The following is a 14,467-nucleotide window of genomic DNA, read 5'->3' as shown; positions in this document are numbered from 1 at the left end:
ATACACTCACTCATAGATACACTCACTCACAGATACACTCACTCACAGATACTCACTTATAGATACACTCACTCACAGATACACTCACTCACAGATACACTCACTCACAGATACTCACTTATAGATACACTCACTCACAGATACACTCACTCACAGATACACTCACTCACAGATACACTCATTTACAGATACACTCACTTACAGATACATTCACGTACAGTGACACTCACTTGTGTGTGTGTGTATGTATGTTGGACTTATTTTGCACCATACATAGCCAACGGTGCTAATCAGATACACTCACTCATTCACTCACTCACAGCAATACCTACTCACTCCACGGTACACTCACTCACCCTAGAAGGCTGTACAGCAAAGTGTAGATTAATCTCCACCTGTCGCTTCTGTCTGTCGCCCCCTGGCACGTGTGGGTTTATTTTCCGGGTGCTCCAGTTTCGTTCCACATTCATAAACAGTCGTCATTAATAATTGGCTCTAAATATATTTGTATTCAACTTTTCTTCAATTTTTATTGTTCAAGAACGTTCAAAATATCATCGAGGGAATCGCAGGTCGCCAACCCAGCATTTCGGGGGGCAAAACCCCCCCCCTTCAGAAAGGGGACCTGCTAGAAGCACTTGGGGCTCCTCGCAGCACGACCATCGTCGGGATGACGAGTGGCAAGGGGGAGGGAAGGGGAGGCTAATGACACCTTAATCTCTGCGCCTCCGTGTGTGGCGGATTGTGCAGTGTTGTGTGAATGTGAATATTGTTGTAACTGTTCTAACCCGCGCTGCTGCGACAAGCTGTGAACTGTTTAACTGCACACGTGACTAACTGTGACTTCTCTCTTTTTTCATGTTAACATCTTTTCGTTTACCATCTTTACGCCCCTCGCTGTGTTTTGTCGCCTTTGTTGTCTGTGGGTTTTTTTTTTACGTTTTCATCCATTCTGGTGCGATCTGAATCACCATCTGTCCCACGCGGGCGTACGTACGCGCCTCCACGGGGCCGCCCCGCTCCGCGTCGCGCTGCCTCCGTGCACTGCGCGCCTCTCAACCCCTGCCGTGACCGCCCTGCACACACCCTGCACATGCCCTGCACGCACCCTGCACACTCACCGCACGCACGCGTGCGCCGCCCGTGTTGGCCGCTCGCATTCCCGCTGCTGCGCCCTGCGCGTCTCCCCTGTGCGCCGCGCGCCCCTCGTCCGCACCACGTCACTACGTGGCCTTCCCCTCCCCGCCCCCCCCCCCCCGCACGAACCCCGCGTGGTCGCCGCCTCGTGGCCTCCCTCTGGTCCCGCCTCCGTCCGTCCTGTCCCCGCCTCTCCGCCCGCTCGTCTGTTCCGTGCGGCGCCCGCCCCCCCCCCCCCCCCCCCCCCCCCCCCCCCCCCGCTGCCCCCGCCGCTCTCCGCCGCTCAGACTCGATGGACCCCTCGGAGCCCGACCCGTTTGACCTTTTCTCGGACGCTTTCACGGCAGTCCCCGAGCCGCCCACGCCCATGCTGCCCCCCGTGGGCGTCCAAGCGCTGGTGCTGGGGCCCGACACGATCCGCATCACCTGGGCCGACAACTCCCTCCCCAAGAACCAGCGCATCCCGGACGCGCGCTACTACACCGCGCGCTGGAAGACGTACTTCACCAACAACGCCAAGTACAAGGTGCGCCGGGCGGGGGGTTGGGGCGCGTTCCGCAAACCTGGGGCTATGGGTGGTGGGCGGGTGACCTCTCCTGCGCCCGGAGTTCAGGTTCAGCTTCCTTCCCATTCATGGTCCTGTTAATGCAGAGGCGTTGGCTCGAGAGTCGGTGATTACGTTTGATTCTGAAGGAAAGTATTCTTTCCTTCACGTATTCTTCCTTCGCGTGTTTTTCTTTCCCTGCGTGCAATCCTCTCGGCGGCTGTGTTGCTGCACCATTTGTGCTCCACCTCCTTGCGATCCTCCTCTTTACCAAGGGCGCCACGGTGGCGAAATGTTAACCACCTCGCCTGATATACAGGAGGTCGTGGGTGCAATCTCGAACCTGACGCCTGCTGCTGTATATTTGGAGTTTGCGGTGTCTCTCTCCCCTTGGTCGCGTGGACTTTTCTCCTGGTCCTCCGTTTGTTCCCTAAACGTTTAGAATCAACGTCACGCGTTTAGAGGATTTGGCTGCTGTACACTTCCACATGATGATAAGCCTCTTTGTTGAGCTGTCGTTTGTTATAGCCATGTCGCTTTTTAAAAAGAGCTGCAGAGCTCAGTGGGCCTTACCTGGTAATAAAAAAATAAACTTTAATACCCCCTCCCCCCCACCATCGTCCCTCCTTGCCACCCCTTCACCTCCGGTCCCCTCCCACGCTGCGCCGCGCCGTCTGCTCGCACGCGCTCTGCGATTCCCCCCCTGCCGGGAACACAGAAACCGTCAATACTTCTGACAATGTGATGACGGCCTGTGTGTGTGTGTGCATGTGTGCGCGCGCGTGCTTGCATGTGTGTGTATGTGTGTGTATGTGTGTGTTTGTGTGTGCGCGTGAGGAGCAGTCGGGTAGCAGTTAGCGCACCGCGCTACGAACTTGGCGGCCCAAGTTCGATTCCCGTTCATGGCCAACACCATTGACGATTATCTGAACTGGTCCTAGGCCTCTCCTAGGTCGACTCAGCCTCAAATTAGTACCTGGTGCGATGTGCAAACATCGCCACTGGCGAGACAAAGGCGGCCGGGCGTGGTTTAGGCCACCCACCCCCTCGTGTGCCGTGTTGGCCTTCATAGGTGCTACTCGCTAACAGCACTCGCCCCTACATTTTGCGAAGGCTACACGGGGGATCTTTGTCTTTGTGCGCGTGCTGCCGCCGCAGATGGCAAACTCGACGACGCTGAGCTACCTGGTGACGGGGCTGAAGGCGAGCACCCTCTACGAGTTCTCCGTGATGGTGACGCGCGGACGCAGATCCAGCACCTGGAGCATGACTGCGCAGAGCACCACCCTGGAGGCCGGTACGTCGCACCGAGGAATCCGGTCGCAACTAGGGGGCAGGGTGGGGGGGGCAGTGGGGGGGGGGGTGGGCGGCCGCGAAGGGCGAGTGCGCTCACCTCCCGTACGAAATGTAGCCGTTCTTTCTTTTCATATGTCTGCCAGTGCCCACGTCCGCACCGAAGGATCTCACCATCATCAGCAAGGAAGGGAAGCCGCGCATCGTCATCGTGAACTGGCAGCCTCCGTCTGAAGCCAATGGCAAAATCACAGGTGAGCCCGGCAACGCGCGAGACGGGCCCGGGTGAGCGCACGCACCAGCGACGCTGCTCTCTCGGCGAGTCCCCTGCCGTGCAGTGGTGAGTCCCAGGGCACAGCAGGGAGGCAAGTCGGAGTCGCGGTGCAGGGCTCGGCTCAGGCCCGCCGACCCCCATGGGTCGGCACGGTCGCCGCTTTAACGGGCGGACGCTGTGAACTGGGACAGCGACACACTGGCCCTGGCGAGCGTGGTGTGTTTGTGACGGTGTTATATTATATAATACCGTTACATGTGTGCAATGGCGATATTATACAAACTGCTGACTTGCTGCTAATTGCCAACCGAATCTGAAGGGATTTGAACATTTTCACCTCCCCCACCGGCTTGTGGTGGGGAGCAACCGGCCACGGTTCCGCGTGGCCGGACGAAGGCAACGTCCACGGTCACGCGGAGGCCACCGTTGTTGGGTCGCGATGACACGGGGACCCCAGGGGGGGGGGGAGCGCGGAGTTTTCTACCGCTGACCGTGTCTCCCCCCCCACCCCCCCGCACGTTGCAGGCTACATCATCTACTACACGACTGACAAGTCCGCGGAGCTGCACGACTGGGTGATCGAGCCCGTGGTGGGCGACCGCCTCTCGCACCAGGTGCAGGAGCTCACGCTCGACACGCTCTACTTCTTCAAGATCCAGGCGCGCAACTCCAAGGGCATGGGCCCCATGAGCGAGCCGGTCACCTTCCGCACGCCGCGAGGTCAGCAGCAGCGGCCGCCGCGCTCTTCTCTATCGCGCACGCACGCACGTCGTGACTCCGACTGGCTTCCAACCTTCCTCTCGGCGCCACGCTGCTTGAATGCAGCCGGGCTGGGGGCCCAAGGGTCACATCTGGGGTCACATCTGGGGTCACGGCAGGGCGGCTACGACCGCAGCGTCTGCCGTGGACCCCTATAATGTGCACCGGGGGGGGGCGCCGGTGCGTTGATGTCGACTCGACCGGGCGATGGCCTCCGCTTTGACGTTGGCACAAGGGCCGGAGGGATGCGGGGGTGCGCGTTCCTCGTTATGAAGTGGGGGGGGGTGGGGGGTGGCGGGAGAGGGAGGGGAATCTCCCTGACGGATTTGCCGTGTTTTGATTGCGCGTGAGCAGCGCGGGTTTCTGCGCTGTCCCGAATCTGTAAATGACGACAGAGCCGTCATTTACAAGGTTTGAGAGACGCGCGCGGATGGCCGAGCGCCTCTCTCAAACTCCCGTGGCCACCGGCGGTGAGGACCTGCTGCTTCTGGGCTCTGCTGGTGTCGTTTGCTTGCCACCCCACCTCCCCCCACTTCGCCCCCCCACCTGCCCCTCCCCCCGCCTCCCCCCCAACCCCCTTCAGCCCCGCCCTTGACGGCACGATGTTAACACGGAGACTTGCTTCATTTTAACGCGGTGGCATCGTCTCTCTCTCGCCCCTTCCCCTCTCGCCCCCCCTGCTCTGCCACACCTGCGAGTACCCTGGATGCCCCCCCCCCGCCCACCCTCCCCTCCCCCCTCGACCTGCTGCCCCCCCCCCCCCCCCGGGATGTCCCTGCTGATAGCACCAGCTTCTGGCAGGGGCGCTCCAGGCAGTGGCATCGCTTGGGCTGGGAGCCCCAGTCTCCTAAACCGTGCCACTTCTAATGGTAAACTCGCTTCTTCTCCTCTCCTCTGCGCAAAAAAACCTGCGGTGCCGTCGCGATCGTGTGTGCGCCGTGCGAGCGATGCGTTTGAGTCCGTGTGCCGTGTGTGCCGCTGTGCGTGTGTTACTGTGTTGGGGAGCGGTGGTGCAGCGGTTAGCGCGCTGCACGGTGAACCCCGTGGACCCGAGTTCGATGCCCGCTCACGGGCAACACCGGCGACGATTTTCTGAACCGGTCCTGGGCCCTGCCTTGGGTCAACTCAGCCTCAAATGAGTACCTGTGTATACGTCGCCACTAGGGAGACAAAGGCGGCCGTGCGTGGTGCTGGACACCCAACCCCTCGTGTGCCGTGCCGGCCTTCGTGGGTGCTACTCGCGAACACAGCACTTGCCCCGACAGTCTGTTGAGGCTGATCATCGAGACGCTGCGCCCCCCCACCCCGCCCGCTCCCCCCGCCCCGCCCCACAGACGGCCCCACGGGGCAGCAGCACCCCCTGCAGAGCAGCCGCGGCTCGGCGCTGGACAACAACCTCCTCATCATCGTGATCGTGACGGTGGGCGGCCTCACCGTCATCTGCGCCATCGTCGTGGCCGTGGTGTGCACGCGCCGCTCGGCCGCCGCCGTCAAGAGGTGAGGGCCCCAACGCACTCACGGCTGCAGCCAGGGCCTCGTGCTCACCCTCCACCTCGTCATCGTCACTCTCCCTTCTTCTCAGCAGAACCACGGCTCCAGTCAGACCCTCCCTCCCTCCCTCTCCATCCCTCCCACCCCCCTCCTCCTCCTCCCCCTCTCCCCTCCTCCCTCTGCCTTCTACTGGGTAATCACTGAGCCCTTATCGGTTCTGTCTGGCTCTTACTGTCTAACCACCTTGCTCTGATTTGAATCTACCTTGCCCCTGTACCGTCCACGTAGCCTCCACATTTTGCCGTTAACGTGGAGAGGGGAGGGAATGCCTTGAGGTGTGTCGTCCATCCCAAGCGCACAGTGTCCGCGGTGCCTAACGACGCCACGTGACGTCACCCCCCCTCCTCCTCCACAGCAAGCGAGCCGCGCCAAAGTCTCCAAACGGTTCGGGCAAGCGCAAGGGCAGCCCCAAGGACCTGAAGCCTCCGGACCTGTGGATCCACCACGAGACCGTGGCCCTCAAGCCGCTCGACAAGGCCCAGGGCCCGGGCGTCGGCGGGGGCCCTGGCGGCGGCGGTGGGCCGGGCCCCTCCGGCCCGTCCGGCCCGGCCGACCCGCACTCGGCGGCTCTGCAGTGCGGCGGCGGCGGCGGGCCGGACGTGGAGCGCGGCGACGCCTACACCAACCACCAGAGGGGCTCCTACTCAGGTGCGGAAGCCGCCCCCCGCCTGGGCCCGGCCTCCTGCGAGCGCCGTGGCCGTCGCGCACGACGTCGGTGGGGGAGGCGGTCGAGATGGATGGCGGGGGGGGGGGGGGCCCCAGTGTATTTGTTGTTTATTGTAGATTTAGATTCTAGCCGGTTAGCCGCGTGTAGCCGGAGGGGAGTCCTCACCGAGTCGGGGCTCGGGAGCCCTTGGCGCTGACGATTGGTTTTGTATTCCTGATGTTTCAAGTAACTTGCAGGTAATGTCTCAAATTAGGACGATAAGGCCAACATCCAACGGGCCTGCTCTTCTTTGTATTTTGCGGTTGACACACACCCGCAGTGTTAGTCACGGCCGGCCCGTGAGATTCAAACCGCAAACCACTGCAATAAATGCCAGGAGACAATCAGCGTGGACCGGTGAGGTCCCTGGTTTAAATGGGGAGCCTCCACTAACAAGAATAACGATGATACATATGAGGAGCCACCAGTGATAATGAGACCAGGTTCTCATGTGGATGGTCTCACGGAAAAGGTTCTAAGTCATCACCTTCTGAGCGCTTCACGCACTTTCAGGGGCTGCACGTTCGAAGGCCCGGAGGTCGCAGGACGCCGCTCGCGTCGGCCCCGCAGGACGGCACCGCGGGTTTTATTTCGGTAACTCGGCGCGGCCAAAGAATGCGCTTCGTCTTGAGCGCGGGCGGAGCTTTGTTCTGCCGCCCCATTAGCGAGCGTCGTGGGTCGCACGCAGCGGCCGCACGGCGAGCTCCGTCTCACGGAGAGGCTGTCCAGAGGCGCGGCGCGGGTCACGCGGTCACGTGGCACGCGGCCCGCGTGCCGCTGCGCTGGAGCGCGCCGATGACGGCGGCCGTAGCGAGGGTCTCCGGCTAGTGACGGACGGGGTCCCGAGTAACTGCGCATGGGCGGGCGTGCGGGCGGGCGGGCACGACCTCGAGGCGCCGGTCCGCCCAGAAGCGGCGGTCGAGGCGGTGGCGGCCCCGGCTGAGGGCAGCGCGTGTTGTGCCCCTCGCGCAGGCAAGCGAGGCGAGGACGGCATCTCGTCGTCTCTGGAGCGCTCGATAGCGGCGCGCCAAGCCATGCGCCTCAAACTGGCCGTGCCCTCCGAGCACAAACACGCGGCGCGTACGTACTCCCACACCGCCGCTCTTCTTGCCATCCCATCGTCGCGAGCACCTTTGTGTTTCTGATTTTATTTTTTATCACGTCGATGTTTGGTTTTATTAATATGTGTGTTTTCCTGCTCTCTCTCTCTCTCCCCACCCCCTGTCCCTCGCCCCCTTCCCTCTGTGCATCTCATTCTGTCTCTGCGGATGTTTTTCTGTTTTTACTTTTAATTTTATCCATACTTCACCGCCACCCTTTTCAAACCACAAAATCTTTCAACGCCTACTTCTTCAAATACGTACAAACACCGTGCATTATTTGACCAATAACGCCCCTTTCGCAAAATTGGTTGCCTACTACCCAACCGTTCAAATTGACCCAACTTGATAACCCCTCACAGCGCACCACCACCACCACCAGCAGCAGCAGCACCACCACCACCACCACACGCACCTCAGCCACTCGGCCGCGCTGCTGCCGAGCCCGGCCCCTCCCCCCGTGCCGTCCCCCCCGGCGTCCCCCTTGCGCCACCACTACCCCCCCTGCCAGCCGCCGCACTACGGCGCTCACTACCCGGGCTCCCCCCCCGGGGACCCGCAGGAGCGAGGGAGCCACCTCGTCGGTGAGGCCTTCCTCAGCGAGGGCGCGGCGCACGCGTGTGTTGTCGTCGTGTTTGTGTGTGGTCGTCGTGTTTGTGTGTGTTGTGTGTGTTGCATTCCGTGCATGGTATGAAGCATGCAGAGGCCGATAACGAGGGCAGCGCTGTGACTCGTGGTGGTGGTGTTGCGTGTTGTGTTTTTTGTTGTTCTGTTGTGGTGTACGGGGAGCGGTGGTGTTGCGGTTAGCGTGCTGCACTACGAACCCGGCGACCCGAGTTCGATTCCCGCTCACGGCCAACACCAGTGACGAATATCTGAATCGGTCCTGGGCCTCCCCTATTTAGACTCAGCCTCAAATGAGTACCTGGTGTGGTGTGTAAAATCATCACCACTGGGGAGACAAAGGCGGTCGGGCGTGGTGCTGGCCATCCACCCCCTTGTGTACCGTGCCGGCCTTCATAGGTGCGTCCAGAGAACAGCACTTGCCCCAACAGTCTGTTAAGGCTATACGGGGATACGGGGGATCTTTGTGTTGTGGTGTTTGCGTGGTACATGAGGGTGGCACCTTAAGATGGAAAATCTGCAAGAGGCTTTATGTTGTCTTCCCTTATTTCCCGTAATGCGTATAGAGGTCACTTTGAGCAATCGACCATTCCATTTCACAGAGGTGTGTTTCGGCCAACTGTAGGTATTAATTTTACTTTAATTACGGTGTCGCTAAACCATTCGCAAAATGCATCGGTGCCCGAGTACACAAAACGATCTTAAGATTTCTCGTGAGTCCAGAAGGCTGCTTGTTGTAGCGCGATCACGAACGTGCCGTAGTAGAAAACGGATCGTGAGTCAAAGTGAAGAGGGGTCAAAGCGAGATTGTGGCTCTCACGCGCATGAGAGCTGTTGCTCGGTGACACGTCATCATCGCTCCCGCTGCCAGTAAGAGACAAACATGGCCGGCATGACATCATCAGCCAGTTGGTGGCCGAGGTTGATGTTGTTAATGTTGTTTATGTTGATGATGGTGTTGTTACTTGTGGTGACTGCTAGAGGCCCTCACCACTCATACGTTTCTCGTGGCTTCACGGACGCTTCATATAGTGTCCTTATTTGCTTGGAATCGGTACAATATAAATGTACCTTACAGTGCTGCGGAGGTGAATAGAGTCTTGTAAATACCGTTTTACGTAAAAACCTCGGTGAAAGCGTCGGACAAATTGTTTTCAAATATCCCTAGGAAATTCATCTTCTTGGTTCTTTCGGAAAGTTAATTGAGATTCGTGAATCCACAACAAACAGGTTTTTTTCTTTGCCTTCAAAATTCCCCCACGTTGTAAATTGTGTTTTTGGGCGGCACGGTGGCGCAGTGGTAACACATGTCGTGCCTCGCAGCAGGAAAGAGCCTGGGTTCGATGCCCGACTCGGGCGTCTTTCCGTGTGCAGTTTGTTTTCTCAAACTGCACACCTTAAATCAGCTACAAACACCACACCACGTGACCTGGTGTAGGCCCAAACATTATCAATGCTGAAACATGAATCAATTGGGATTGCAAACGTGGCAGGAAAAAAAAAAGTAACGAGGCTCAGCGAGGCTTTTCCTGAGCCAACGAGCGGAATAACAGCAACGATATTAGCCAGCGCCCGGGAAGCCACCGATAATTCTAAGTGAGTTTGCATCGTTTGAGTCCGACGCAGCGGGGGGGGGGGGGGGGGGGGGGCTGACCAATCCGAGTCCTGCTGCTCTCCTGACGTACGCCCGTCGCCCCCACCCCTCCCGCGCGTGGCCCCCCTCGGCGCGAGCAGAGATCGTGGGAGTGGACGTGGAGGAGCTGCGGAGCGGGGGGCTGCCCCCCCTCCCGCCGGCCGGGGAGGGCTCGTCGAGCGGAGAGTACGAGGAGCCTCGGCCCGTTGTGCCCACGGCGCACGTGCGGCCCACGCAGCCCCTGCGCAGCTTCGCGGTGCCCCTCGTGTCGGCCCACGGGGCGCTGCGCCCCTCCGACAGCCCCCTCCTGTCCCACCACGCAGGTGGACACAGCCCTCTCCTGTCGCACCACACAGGTGAGACACCGCCCCCCACCCCTGTCCCACCACGCAGGTGAGACACAGCCCTCTCCTGTCCCACCACACAGGTGGACACAGCCCTCTCCTGTCCCACCACACAGGTGAGACACGACCCCCACTCCTGTCCCTCCACACAGATGAGACACAGCCCTCTCCTGTCCCACCACACAGGTGGACACAGCCCTCTCCTGTCCCACCACACAGGTGGACACAGCCCTCTCCTGTCCCACCACACAGGTGCGACACGGCCCCTACTCCTGTCCCACCACGCCGGTGCGACACGGCCCGCTCCCGTCACCTGCTGGGAGCTATTCACTGAGTCGACGTAGTTCTCTGCCCGCTGTGAAGATCTCAGACTCGTCGCTGGTGGTGTCACTCGGTCGGGTCCTGTGCCTGAACCAGGCCCTCTGCCACTGCCAGTCTCTGTCAGAGCGGTCTCGCTCCAGTAACGCAACTCATTTCTGAAAATTAAGAAACAAATTAAATGCTGTGCGAGCTGAAATTGTTGTCGTAACGTTCTGACACGCCCCCACTGAACATCCGTGAAAAAGAGCTTTATAGCTCATCGGATTCCTCCAGTATAAGGGACCTCCTCTTGCACATTGTCAGTGGAGTTCCACGGTAAATGTCATTTTGTATAACCGTATTTATAATCTCTACGCATCCCAAGGGTGTTGCATTGAGCCGCGATCGATCCGCGTGCGGAGAGCGCTCCGCTCTGAGCCCCGAACGCCGAGAGCCGTGAGCAGCGACGCGTTCCCCGTCGTTGCAGGGAGCGGCTCGCCAAAGGTGGCGACGCTTGGAACCCTGGGACGGCTGCGCGTGCCGCTGCCCGTGATCCTGCCCAGCGCCCCGGACTCGTCGGCCCACGACTCGCAGACCTTCGAGGACTCGGACAGCGTGAGTTCCCGCTCGCTGCCGCGTCGTTTTCGCCGCTTTCATTTTTTTTTTGCTCTTGCGGCCGCCCCCTGCTTCACCGCCGCTTCGCTTCGCCGCTTTTGTCGTCCGCTTCGCGACGCGAGCCGCTCGTCCCGCTCGTCCCGTACGGCCGTGGCGACGGCCGCGTTGTTGGCACCGCCGTCGAGTGGCGTTCGTTTGCCCCGCCCGGCGTGCGCGTCACGGGCGGTTCCGCGTGCGCGTTTCGTTTCATCATACACTGCCGCTGACCCCCAGCGCTGACCCTGAGCAGATGACCCCCGTGTAAACCACTCGTGCGTCTGGAGAACTCCATCACGGGTGTGGGGGTTGGGGGCGAGTGGGAGGGATACATCTGTCGTCGTGGCAACACGCCTGATCGTACAGATCGTGGGGCGCTACGGTGGCAAAATGTTAACTACCTAGCTTGGTATACAGGAGTGCATGGGTTCGCTCCCAACCCTAATGCCTGCTGTATATTTGGAGTTTGCATGCCTGTCTCCCTGTGGTCGCGTGGGTTTTTCTCCGGGTCCTCCGGTTTTTCCCTCCACATTTAGAATCGACGTGCGTTTAGATCAATTGGCTGCTATAAATGTCCACACGACAAGCCACTTCGTTGAGCTTTCACTTGTGGCCCGCGTCGCTTTTGAAAAAGCGGACATCACCTGGTGAAATAAAATAAATGCGATTGTGACATCCTCCAAGGGCGGTTAAACCCTGTGGTCGTACGGCAGCGACGGCGAGGCTTTTTCCGTGCCGTTGCTCGCTCCGGATCGTGAACTCTCGCAGGGTCCCAGTTTGCGTTCAAGCAAACTTTCGTAGGGGATGTTTTCTGCGAACGACCGCTCGCGGCGTGGCGAGAGTATTCGGAGCTGAGCCGCGGTGAACATTGCCCTGGAGAGAGGTGTGGGAGGGGGAGAGTCCGTGGGTCGGTGCTGCTTTGCGCCCTGAGCATTTGCAGGCTGAGCTGGAAGTGGCCACCCGTTCGCATGCGGCTCAGAATCTCAATCTTTATTTATACTGCAGGAGGAATCCGATGGGCTAAAAAGATATTTTTTTCACAGATGTCCAGTAGGGGCGGGTCAGAAAGTTACAACAACAAACTGTACGAAAATACGATAGGAGTGAAAAGTATAGGAAAGATAAGGAAATCACTAAATATATCTATGTTTATTTTACCAAATAAAGCCCCACTGAGCAATTAGCTTCTATTTCAGAAGCAACTTGGCCACAAATGATAGCGCAACGAAGTGGCTTGTCATGTGTGGAAATTTATAGTAGCCAAATAATCTGACCACAGCTAACAAGTGGACATTACAGTTGGGAGTTTAACACTTTGGCTTTCGCGACAAATATCATCCATAATATAGGTTCATCTTTTGGGTTAGATCGTGTAAATATGGGACTATAAAAGCGTAGTCCGTTGGTGGATAAAGGTCTCCCCATGCCATGTCAGTGACATGGGCTGCTCGACCATGCTTCCCACGCTGGTCAGTGAAAATTGGTCAAGTGCCAGGGCTGGGTCATGGCCCGTTCAGATATCAGCACTGCAGCTAGCCACGACTAGGAATCAAGCTCGGCTCACGGGGGGGGTCCATTGCGCAGTGCGCTAACCGCGGCACCACAACTCCGTACCTGGGAATGGTTTACACAGTAGTAGTGAATGATTGCAAAGAAATAAAATTTTCATCAGGTAAAAAACAAATCTCCCCGCTTTGCCGTCCGACTCTTGCAAGGTTTGGTAATGCGTCAGCACGCAGTCGTTTTTTGTCGTTGAACTGAATCTTTTTATGCTGCTTTGCGCACTGCTTGTTGTGGACTGAGCTGCCCCCATCATCTCCCCCGCTGCTCCTCATCCTCCTCCTCCTGCTGCTTCTGCTGCTTCACACGCCCGTGCACGCTTCGCTCCTGCTGCTGGTGCTCTCTCCTGCTTCTGCACCCTCCGCTCCTGCTTCTGGCGCTCGCTCCTGCGCCATGTGATCTCGAGCTTCGTTCCCCCCACCCCCACACTTTCCGTTTGGCATTGCTAATAATCAAAGTTTCTTGTGGTAACAACACTGTTACAATCCACGAACCTGTGCAGTGGAGGCTGCATGTTCTAACCATGTTCTCTCGTCTCTCTCTCTCTTTTCACATTGTTTACCTATTTTATTTTTGTCTGATCCTACATTTATTTAACGTCCTTTTTTCCATGCCCCCTTTTGTCTGTCTCACTCTCTTCCCCGTGATTCTGTCTCTCGCTGTTGCTGCCAATGACGATAGCCGGCTTGGTGAGTCACATTGTTCGAACCAGTCGCCCGTTACTCCCGACGGCAGCGAATCGGCATTGCCATGAGACCCGTAAACCGCCTCACGCTGTGGCTTTGGTGGCGATCCTCCTTCCTTGCAGACCTACGGGCACGACGACGACGACGACGAAGACGACCTCAGCGCTGAGATGGCGAACCTTGAGGGCCTCATGAAAGACCTCAACGCCATAACCTCCGCGGGAATCTGACCCATTTCTTTACAAATGGATCTCTGGGCGAGCGAACGAGAGTCGCGTTAATAGTTCGCGTTGCACGTCGTTCCGGCGGTGTTTTTCATAGCTCTGGGAACCGTAAAGCAAGCCGCCGCTCTCCAGGAGATCTTGAAAACTCGGGAAATCGCGTCGCTCCGCAAGATGTTCACGACGCCGACAAGCGTGCGTGTAGCGCGCGACGGAGCAGCGTCTTCAGAGAGCAGCAGCGTCTTCAGAGAGATCCTTCGAGAGACGCCTTCCGTCCCTGCTGGGTGGGGGGCACGCGGGCGATCGGCCACGGAGGAGGAAGTCGAGCTGCGGCGGCAGAGCGCCGACGGAGGAGGGAGCCGAGCGGGGCCCTGGGACCACGCCGATCTCCTGCCCCTGGGGCAGGCCGATCTCCTGCCCCTGGGGCAGGCCGATCTCCTGCCCCTGGGGCCACGCCGATCTCCTGCCCCTGGGGCCACGCCGATCTCCTGCCCCTGGTGGCAGGAGATCTCCTGCCCCTGGGGCAGGAGATCTCCTGCCCCGGCTGCCCCCGGGGAGGCAAGCCCGGGCGACGACAAATGGGGAATAATGCCGTGAACTTTCTTTATACGTCGGAGGACATTTTATAAATAGGTGTTTTGCTTCCTACTCAAGCCCCGTTTATACTTGTACTTTTATTTTTAAAGCTTGTAGATAGCAGTTGTTGTTGTTGTTGTTGTTTTTATAAATTGTTAAATGTACATAATTATTCAGTGGGTGTTGTTGTTCAACGAGTGCTTTGCTACGTTGCATAAAGGCTAACGGTTGGGATTTGCCAGCAGCTTTGGGTGTTACCGCCTCCGACGTTGTCGCGCCGCTACCGCCGCGCGCACCGCCGGTGCATGTACAAAGCCGTACCGTGAGGTCCGCCGTGATCGTGTTCCCAATATCGACGTGCGTGTTGTTGTGTTTTTTTATACGCAGTGAAACGGATTTTTCATATGAAATATTTCGTTTTTTTTGTTATCATTTTGTTTGTAAGTTATACTATGTATAGAATTAGTCTTTACGTAAGTGTTTTAAAATAACTTGTATAAACATGTTT

At 58.4% G+C, this 14,467-nt stretch overlaps 1 protein-coding gene across 1 annotated transcript in view; it reads left to right on the top strand.

The window, feature by feature from the left end:
• Positions 1-13,877, top strand: part of LOC133354300 (neogenin-like) — a 98,065-nt gene extending 84,188 nt beyond the window's left edge. The window contains 13 exon segments of the mRNA XM_061571054.1: positions 1,425-1,663; positions 2,840-2,978; positions 3,121-3,228; positions 3,774-3,968; positions 4,793-4,876; positions 5,342-5,504; positions 5,914-6,206; positions 7,237-7,344; positions 7,727-7,948; positions 9,723-9,944; positions 10,185-10,217; positions 10,753-10,880; positions 13,285-13,877. Coding sequence (XP_061427038.1) covers positions 1,425-1,663; positions 2,840-2,978; positions 3,121-3,228; positions 3,774-3,968; positions 4,793-4,876; positions 5,342-5,504; positions 5,914-6,206; positions 7,237-7,344; positions 7,727-7,948; positions 9,723-9,944; positions 10,185-10,217; positions 10,753-10,880; positions 13,285-13,392 — 2,042 coding nt within the window. The 3' untranslated portion in view covers positions 13,393-13,877.
• The last annotated feature ends 590 nt before the right edge of the window (positions 13,878-14,467 follow it).

Source organism: Lethenteron reissneri, chromosome 46 (genome assembly GCF_015708825.2).
Source record: "Lethenteron reissneri isolate LAM-NWPU_2019-01 chromosome 46, ASM1570882v1, whole genome shotgun sequence".
In the NCBI taxonomy this organism is placed as follows: Eukaryota; Metazoa; Chordata; class Hyperoartia; order Petromyzontiformes; family Petromyzontidae; genus Lethenteron; species Lethenteron reissneri.
Note: the sequence above shows the minus strand (reverse complement) of the source record. Positions and strands in the feature narration are given on the sequence as shown.